We start from the raw sequence: 10,232 nt of genomic DNA, 5'->3' as shown, positions 1-10,232 counted from the left end.
TTGGATCTTATGACAACAATGAAAAGTTTTTTTTTAACCAATTAATTATTTTATTCAGGATGCATTGAATTGATGTCAAAGCAAAAAATATGTGCAGTAAAGGCATTTATACAAAGATTTATATTTCTATTTTATTATTTATTTATATCATACATACTGTAGATATGATGATTAATATGCTGATTTGGTGCTATAAGAGAAAAATACTTATTACCTTAATTTCTTAATTTGGTTGCTGAAATTCAGCTTTGGTACAAACGATTAAATTCACAATATTGCTATTTTACTGTATTTTGGTGTGCATAACTTATCTTACCAACCCTGAAATGTTGAAAATAAAAATGTAGAGTGTTCTGTTCGGAGAAACAGACTAAAAAGCTACTGACCATGGTTCATGACTGTAACTTGAACTAAAAGCAAGCCCTTCAATATATCCCGCTCAAACTTCCTGTTTCTAAAGGAAATACCTCAAATTCATAACAGGAGTGAAAAAGCCTCACATCACTATATTCCGTGGGGTCTTAAAAATACAAACGTTTCACAACATTTATTTTTACATTTCTTGTCTTCTGGTCAAACAAAGAAGAAAGGACCTTCAGAACAAACATATTTCTGGAATGTGGGTGCTCCAATACTGGAAATGCATTGCTTCAGTCTAGAACAAATATAGTATAATTCCCATTACTGTAAGGCTTCCAAAACAATACTTTCAATGCCTTCCATTACTCAAGTTTACAGCAGCAATACACCAATACCTCCGCTTTCCAAACACTAATTCAAGCACACTTCGGAGTTCAACCATGAGAAAAGTAAACATTTAATAGATTTATATTCAATAACAAGCTTCTAATGATGTGTAGTGTGGTATCCAAATTCAGCTGCATTTAACTCCATTAGAACTATATGAAATGGATGAGTGATTCTAAACTTTTTTTTTTTTACCTTTATTCTAACTAGAGAACAATATTTGTCAAATCATTACAATTTCACACTTTTTGCTTAATTTATTACTCAGAGCTAGTGATGGGGTCTGAAAAAATGATTAGGTATGAGAACTGGAAGCAATTATATTTTTTATAGCATGATCCATAAATCATGTAAGTTTACTGTTGAAAATGTTGTTCTTGCACTTTTATCAACATTTGCATATATACATACATACACATATATAAGCAAAATATACAAAATTCTAAAAGAGCTTATTGTTTAAATAACCACATCACACATCAATACAAAAACAAATGTATTGTATGCTTTCCTATTGAGTTTTGTCATTGTTTTCCTTGCAAAGTACAAAGTAATGAAATCATTTAAACACAACAGAATCACACTGACATGTCCCCTCCGTGGGACGCCTACGTTTACTTCATTACATTACTATTAAATCCTAATGTAATCATGACAAACTATATATCGTTGGAAAGTTCTAAGACTCCTAAATAGATATTTTACCAATGGTTTTTTGTTAAAAATTATGTAGGAAACGTAATAGATTACTTTATGACAAGAGTGCATCTTAAAAATCTACATCATAACAGGAGTCAGACCTTTGTCAAAAAAATAAATAAATAAGTCTTCTTCGTTGCACTTTTCTCTTTCACACTTTAGAAATCATCAGAAATTATATCTCACTTGAAAACTTAATCTCAAAATTAATCCTTTAAAACCCATTTTAAAATCAGCATTGCGTTACCATAAAAAATGTTCATCAATATCATTTAACAAAATGATAATCAATTATAAAAAGTAAGTTTGGACATAAGACATTGTTCAAACATAAGGGGTGACAGTTAAGGGGTTAAAAATGCCACTGTTGTCGCTTAATTTCATAATTTTCCTAATTATTTTTTGACAACACAAAGCAGACAAAAACAACAAATGTAAGAATTAATACAGCTCTCACCACATGTCATCGCGAATCTCACGAGAAAAAACAAAAAGATCACTTTGTTGGTGGAGTGAATTGTTCAGTTTCAAAACAGTCAATGTTTAATGTAATCGGCCCGCTATTGTACATCATTTTAATAATGCTACTAAAACATCTAATTGCGCGAGATAAATAAAAACCTACCGCAAGTATAGTTTGTGACAACATAACCTGCAGCTCGTGGAAACCTCTATTTTATCACCACCACAGCCGACGCAAATTTTCAAGAGATTTGAACATAACTGTGATGTGGTCATACCAGCCAAAGCAAATATATTTTTTACAGCGAGTTTCGCTAAAGATTCCGTTTTATTGTTGTAAAATTGTACAAAGTTGTAAAGTTGTAAAACGGAATATCCAGAAAGGTTTTCCGGACATAATCTCATTTTTCATCAGTTTTACAGACAGTAATTATTCAAAATGTTTTAGACACAAAGTAACTTTAAGACGGAATAAAGTTGCAGGGCCTCGAGGCTGGAGCGCGAGGAGCGCAGATCCGCGCGAGAGAGTCCGCATTCCAGCGCAGGGAGAATGCGCTCACTCCTATCTCGCTTTAAATGACAAATACACCTTCCTTCCCACAATTACAAAGGGTTCGCGAGCGTAGATCGAATTTATAAATCCCTAAAAACTACTAACGCCCATCGTTAAAAAAGCTTTGAGCTACTCACCATGTGATTTTAGTGGTACCTTAATCCAAGGAATTGATTTAAACTTCAGTAAAGTTGTAAATTATCTGTTTGGTGTTTTGCTGCCCAGGGATCGTCTTTCGATGTCCTCTCATATAAAGCACACAGTGAAAATCATGGGATTGTCCTCCATTTTCTCGGCAGAATTAGAATGCAGTACATAGTTGGACACTTACTGCATTGTTAACATTCCAGAGGAGTCACGTGAGGCAGCTGTGCACGTCAGCACTGCACATACCCTAGGCGGGGCTTCCGACATTTACAACGCTGAGATTCTGATCCCAAACAGATATTATCACAGGACAGGGACAATACTGGCGAATTTATGTAGTAGCCTTGTGTTGCTCGCATAGATACCAGAACTCATAAATCTTATTATTGTTATTTTAAAATAGACTTGTTTTTTAGATTCTTCAGTGGACTCCTCATTAATCAGGTTGTAGCATCCTTTAATCAGTCCATCATTTTAGTCTCAAGTTCTTATGGAAATCACAAAAATATCACATAATTAAACCAGCCACAACACTCTGCTTACAAGATTTGACACGTTCTGATGAATGATCATAAAGCAGGAATTGTTTCATCAACTTTATGACACATACACATCAGAATTTTCTGCCAAAATGTATATGAATATATAATGCTAATATTGTTAAACCGTATACCTTTTGTGTATCCTTTTATTTTAAATACTGCTGCATGTGACAAAATATTTTGTCACGCTAAAAGTATAAATAAAATTAATTTATATGAAATTCTTAAATAATATATTAAGTAGAAGTTATTATTATATTAGAATAGTTGTAGATGGAGTACAGAATGTTGGAAGGTCTTGTTTTTTATGGAACAAATAAGAAATTTATAAGAATAAAGACACTGAAAAGTAACAAAATACCATTTCCAATTAGAAGTACTCAACTTTTATGGAGATATTTTCATACATGAAATACAACAGAGTGCTACATTAGATTACAGTCGTGTTGGTGAACTTTTCACATAGAACACATGATTGAAATGGAAATTCAACATAAACATCACTTTCCTAAGCAATAACATAGTTAAATGGAACACACAGTTAAATGATATGAGGGATACAGTGCTGAAACATGTGCAATGGTCAAAATTCAGAGTGAATATATCATGGTATACATAACTAAATGTTGATTTAACACAACAATGATCTCATAGCAATGCAAATAACTAAACTGTAACTTTGTGAGACTTACACATTACACGGTAAAGTGACAAGGCAACATCAGAAGTAAAGAACAAAGTACTGTTGGGTTAATGTAAAAATATAGTATATATCTATACAGAAGCAAAAAAAAGAAAATAGTATAGGCATCACAAGGACAAAGGCACTGGAACTTAAGGGCAGCTAATGTCAAACTACAACCGTCTCCGACAGAGATGCTTTCTTTAGTGCCTTGAATATTTTAAATTCTCAGCATACACGCTTCACTCTCGACAATACTAAATTAAAATTAAACTATGGATGGAATGTCTCTATCAAACTGAAGCATCAACAAAGTCAGCCTAGAAACTAAGGGAGTTCCTTCTGTAAAAACACTAGATTGTCCAGTGAACTGTGCCTGATGAATATGTTTGGTATAAACTAGTCCTTAGGTTGCATAAATGTTCTAAGAAGGTTAATATCCTCTTTTAACAATAAGTCTTCCGCTAAAATAGGGAAACAATAAAGGTGCATTCAGCCAATGTACAAATAAAAGTTGCAAAGTGTGGCAAATATGAGCGCTCATTCCAGGGGTGCAGCAGAAATACACAGGTTATTCAAGGCACAAGCAACCTGCACTATCTTATCAAAAGTGCTCACATTGGAAGTGCGGTCTATGACCGTAAAGGGACTCTCAACTGGTCCAGTCAACATAGAGTATCTCCTCTTGACCATGTCTATTACCTTCCCAACATGCCTGTGAACATTCACTATATCTGAAAGTGTGCCAACCAGTAAGACATTTTCTCCATCCTGTCCACTCTGGCAATTTTCATAGCAATTTCTACTAGTGATTTTGAGTTCGGCTTTGCGAGCCCCCACCAATTCCTCAATGTCAAAGTTATGCTCAGCCAACACAACATCACCGGGCAATACCTTACAAAGGAGGCCTGAACTTTCAACAAGATTTTTGTCACTGACGTGACCCGGTGATCCCCTCGAGACAAACATGACAACACCTTGAGGAGCAACACCTATCACATATTTAAGCTCATTCACCGTGGCCTGAGCTGGCACAGTCAGTGCTGTAGATGCAACCTCTTGATTCACATCCACACTAAGAGCTTTTTCCAGAGACACCCTAAAGCAGTCAATGATCACTGCACAGTCTGGGTAAGTGCAACGTAAAGCTGCAGGTAGGTTTTTTCTGAGCTCCGCTCTGGATGGCCAAAAAACAGCAGTGGGCACGAGGGTGGTGAACATTATATTAATAATCCGATGGACAGTCCTGGTCACGGTGGCCACCTTGACCCCAAAACGATAGGCCAAGTCTTGGTTTTTAAGATCAAGCCTGAGTCGCATTAATGTCAAGAGCAGTTGCTGGAATTTTGAAAGTTTTGCATTTTTGTCTCCTTTCATATGTGGAATGAGAAGCAACATGACCGTCTCAAACACAAAGTAGTTCGGCAGTCCCGTATAGAAGCGAACCTTTTCTGGATCATTTCTGAATGACGCCTCAGTGAGAGACATCTTTTCTATCGATTCCCTCAGCTCCATGTTCTCTTTCTTAAGAGCCTCAAGACTGGACTCATAGTCAGGGGGAATGTTTTTGACTGGGCTTCCCATTTGGTTTACACTTGTAAGTGAGATTCCTTCTTCTACATCATCTTCAGTCTTATCATCCTCTTCATCACAGCTGCTTAATGAAGAAGAAACACTTTCTGGCTCTTCTTGACTCCTAGTCTGGCCATGGTCCTCCAAGAAACGTCCTTGTCCTTGCAAGAAGAGCAAAGCATTGGCTGCCTCCACTTGTGCCTCTTGTTTATCATACATTTCACAGGAACTTGCTTCCTTCATATTTGGTGACAGTGGCGCTGAAGTGAAAACAGAAGGAACATAGTCTGGGGATCTAGGATTTTTTACTTGTTTTCCTGTAAACAGAAAAAAAAATACATTTACTTCTATAAAAAAAAAAATCCAACACCATTTTTACTGTCAAAAACATTCATAAAAATATAGAGCAGTCGGCACGATGAAGTATATCTTTGAGATAATTATAATAATTATGTAAGCAATCATATCCGGAAATACTCTTACAAGCATCTAAGGAATACAAAGCCCTTTATATATTTATACAGTCATCTAGTGGTTAGATCGTGGTATTACATATGATTTTCTTTATTTCTTCCACCAGGGGGCACCAATCTGCTATCCATGTATTGGATTTAATTAAACACCTTTGCTCAATTTCAAGTTAAACTCTGTATTAAAGGGGCCCTATTATGCGCTTTTACAAAGTCTTGATTTTGTTTTGTGGGTGAGCTAGAACAGGCTCTCATACTAGGTTGTTAGAAAAACACATTATTTTTCACATATTTTACATTATTACAAGACCTCTCTCTCCCCCAGTCTGGCATGATCGCCTGGAATAGTATGGAGGTAAATCAGTAGCTAAACTCGAGAGGTTGTTGATCTGCGTGTGAGAACTTGTCATATTAATATCTTGTATTTGTAAGTAGAAATTTAAACTCACAGCTCTGATGTGAAAAGCTGAATATTTCAATTTGCACATACAGAAAATGATCAAAACACCCGTGTTTTGAATTGAAAGTTGCGCATTAATAGCTACAAATGTGTAAATAAATTACATACACAAATGTTTACAACATATATTTTCTGCATTCATCTTGTCATTCAGGTATTATCTGGTAGACAAATAATGCAACATCTTTCACATGTATATCCTATTGCATATTGCAGAGTAATATTGCTGTACCAGAGCTGCTGAGAAACAGTTGAGACATGCTTAGATCTCACTGCCACGCCGTCATGTGGTTCATGGAGCTATCAATACTTCCAAACAAATCACTCTGTCAATATGTTTGTATTGGATTAATTGGGACAGACAGCAGTTTCACTATATTTTGCAGCGATTTCTAGTAATTATTAACACATAATGTGCATTGATTGTGCATGGATAACTACGCTAACTATGCTTTACAATAGTATTTTATTCTGGGAAATGAAACAGCATTAATATGTTCTCATACTCCTAGGCAGTCAAATGTGATCAAACACCTTAAGTGTAACTTTTAACCAATAAAATAACTGTACTACATTTTACGGCTTAGTTAAAGCTGCAGTAGATAACTTTTGTAAAAATATATTTTTTACATATTTGTTAAACCTGTCATTATGTCCTGACAGTAGAATCTGATAATCTGTGAAAAATCAAGCTCCTCTGGCTCCTCCCAGTGGTCCTATTGCCATTTGCAGAAATTCATCTGCTCCCGGTAAGAAACAACCAATCAGAGCTGCGGTCCGTAACTTTTTTTTGTGTTCAAGATTTACAAAATGTATATAATAAGCGAGTACACCATGAATCCATTTTCCAAACCGTGTTTTAGCTTGTCCTGAATCACTAGGGTGCACCTATAATAAGTGTTTATATTCGGACTATTTTAGATTGCTTCGGGGATACCGCGGCGGAGTAACCCAGTACCTTTGTGATTCTTCATAGACATAAACAGAGAGAAGTAGTTCCGGCTACGATGTTCTTCTGCAAAACGCAAGCAGTTCTGTTTATTAACCGCTAGAGCGTCAAAATTTACCTACTGCAGCTTTAATTTGGAGAGATTTTGTTACTAAATAATATGCGCAATAATTATGATCTATGAATGACCATTTAAAATATAAAATGTTCTAATATGCTTATTATTTAGATTACAATTACTGTAGTATTTAGGGTTAAAATAGAGAAAATGTTTTTAAATTCCAGTGCAAATGGGCAAATTAGAGGCATTTAGTGGCCAGAATGATAATAATCATATGTAATGCCATTGTTTAACCACTAGGTGGACATATAGATGTTTAATAAATAAATGTATTAAGGGGGGGGGGGGGGGGGGGGTGAAATGCTATTTCATGCATACTGAGTTTTTTACACTGTTAAAGAGTTGGATTCCCATGGACAAAGTCTCAAAAATTAAGTTGTACGTTTGAAGGAGTATTTTTGTTCCCAAAATACTCCTTCTGGTTTGTCACAAGTTTCAGGAAAGTTTTTTTCAAATATGGCTCTGTGTGACGTTAGATGGAGCGGAATTTCCTTATATGGGTCCTGAGGGCACGTCTGCCGGCAGAGCACTGTACAGGTAAACCTCACTCCCCGATCTCAAGAGAGAGGGGTTACACCTGCATTTCGAAGATGCTTGTTTTACAAACAAGGCCCAGTTTGACGACGGATTTGCCTATCGTTTATTTCTTAAGGATGATGCAATCTCAACGAAAAAGGGTCACGATCGTGTGTTGGAACCGCAGGTGGTAAGTAAAACTGCTTTAAATATCTCTGCCTCCTTGTTAGTGCGTCCGCCTCCCATGCCGGAGACCCGGGTTCGAGCCCCGCTCGGAGCGAGTCGTTGCTGATGCTGCTCATCGTTCAGTTTCAGCCTTGGGATCTGATTCTGGATCATAAATAAACGGCTGAATCTGACTGTAAGCCATGGTTTGTTTTGGATGATGTTTTTTTTTCCTCACGGTAATGTCACAACTTCCAAACGCTCTCAACGCAAAAGCCTACTGGAGCTCGTGATTCTGAAGGATGCAGTACTACTCTATATGTACTCAATATTAACAGGATATTGAGTGAAAACGAGCATTTCACCCCCCCTTTAAGCTCTACTCTCATAGCTCAAAACAGTATTGCTGGTCATAACTGCTTATTTTGTTAGGTTTTGCTTTTTAATGTACATTTAGATATGATCAAACAATCGATTTTTATAAGTTAATTTTTTTTAATGTTGTATTAAAAAAGGTTCATTACTGACAAGCAAAATAGGAATTTTACCCAATGTAGAAGTTTTAAATTATTTTTACAAAAACAACAGTTATGTTGCAACTCTGGTACAGAGATATGCAGTGGGAAATACATATGAAAGATAATATCTACCAGATAATATCTTAATGACTTAATGAATCTATTGTCTTAAAATCCTGTAAAAGCTAAGTAAATTCATTGAAAACAGATCAACAAGCTCTCGAGTTTTGCTACTGTTTACCTTTATAGAATAGCTCTTGTATCAAATGAAGGCCCAGCTTCTGAAATAGGAAATGTGCTGTGACTGGTAAGCTGGGCCAGTGTGTGTTGTGATTGGCAGTGCTCGTCGCCTGGTTAGAAAATGTCATGCCCCTAACCATAGCCGCCTCCGAGCTTCAGTGTAAATATTGTCAAAATCAAATCAATTTGAACGCGATTTAAACCTGGATGTTTGGAACCACTCTAAGTTTGTCAGCCTTGGGAAATCTTGTGTATCTCCAACATATTGATAACGTGTTCCTCCTCTCTAAGAGCAGCTCAACCAGGTCTCGTCCCATTCGTCGATCTTTGCGATATCACAAATCCTTGAAAATATACAATGTAATATAAAAATATACGTTGTAGTCCAAACAAGTCAGTCGTTGTAGTTTTTGAAGTGATTTTTGTTAAATAAAATTTCTAAATTTGAAGTGGACTTTGACCTTTATAGCTTTGCAGATCTTTTTTATGTTCAAAGAGCAACATTACAAACTAACTTAAGTTGAAAAAGTATAATAGGATCCCTTATTAATTTTCCCCCCTAATGTTTTAAATACATAAACAGTGCATCATTTACATTTACATTACATTTAGTCATTTAGCAGACACTTTTATCCAAATTGACTTATAAATACTGAACATTGAATACTGTCAAGTACGATTAAATCCCATAAAAATACTAAATATTAAAGAATAAATATGGAACAAATTCATTAGTACATTCATTTCATTAAAAATGTTATGTTTGTCTTCGTTCTGTTTTGACCGCAGACGTGTGACCCTTGTGTGCAAAACCAAAAGTGAAGTTAAAGCTAAATAAGCATTGTGTAATTTTACATTTAATCCAAAACCCAAAGTGTATGATAACAATGAAATTAAAATGAAAAGGAAACCCTTTCTGGCTTTCAGCCCCGTTATGTACATCAGAAAGGTGCGTTACAAACATCAAAAACGTTCCCCCACTCTACTAGAGATACATACAATCAACCCAGAGATGAGCATTGTTTTTAAAAGATTCCCATGATATCTGATGTACACATACCCGAAATAAAGTGTGTGCTGCAGAGTCTACTGCCCTCGTTTGGCACCCAGCCTTCACGATTCACGGCAGAGATCCAGCGCTGCTTCCGCTCCGGGTCGCGAGGAAACCTGTAGAAGGACAGTGTGGTCCCAGGAGTCCTCCTGTTCCGACAACCGGCCACTACGCATGTGTGAACCATATTAAGGCCACCGAATTTGTGGATGTATTTGCTTTTCTTCCCTAGTAATATTTACAATCTGACTCCCAAAATGGCGGTGGGGGTAGTGTAGGCGACGCGGATGTGTCGTCATTTCACTGGCCATCATCGGTCGGCTGTGATTGGCTCCCTA

General features: G+C 36.3%; 1 protein-coding gene across 2 annotated transcripts; it reads right to left on the bottom strand.

Moving 5' to 3' along the window:
- Positions 1–3,520: 3,520 nt before the first annotated feature.
- LOC113108559 (uncharacterized) lies at positions 3,521–10,225 on the bottom strand. Of its 2 annotated transcripts, none has more exons than XM_026271761.1 (2): positions 9,904–10,225; positions 3,521–5,721 (listed from the first exon to the last, which is right to left on the bottom strand). In XM_026271761.1, exons 1-2 carry the CDS (start codon positions 10,079–10,081, stop codon positions 4,373–4,375), a joined length of 1,527 nt encoding a protein of 508 aa, XP_026127546.1. In that variant the 5' UTR covers positions 10,082–10,225; the 3' UTR covers positions 3,521–4,372. The 2 variants fall into 2 exon arrangements, with proteins under 2 accessions (XP_026127546.1, XP_026127547.1); XM_026271762.1 differs by lacking the exon at positions 9,904–10,225 and adding an exon at positions 9,047–9,161.
- Positions 10,226–10,232: the final 7 nt, after the last annotated feature.

The sequence above is a fragment of the Carassius auratus genome, chromosome 9, assembly GCF_003368295.1.
Source record: "Carassius auratus strain Wakin chromosome 9, ASM336829v1, whole genome shotgun sequence".
Classification (NCBI taxonomy): Eukaryota; Metazoa; Chordata; class Actinopteri; order Cypriniformes; family Cyprinidae; genus Carassius; species Carassius auratus.
This window is presented reverse-complemented; position numbering and strand designations above follow the sequence as displayed.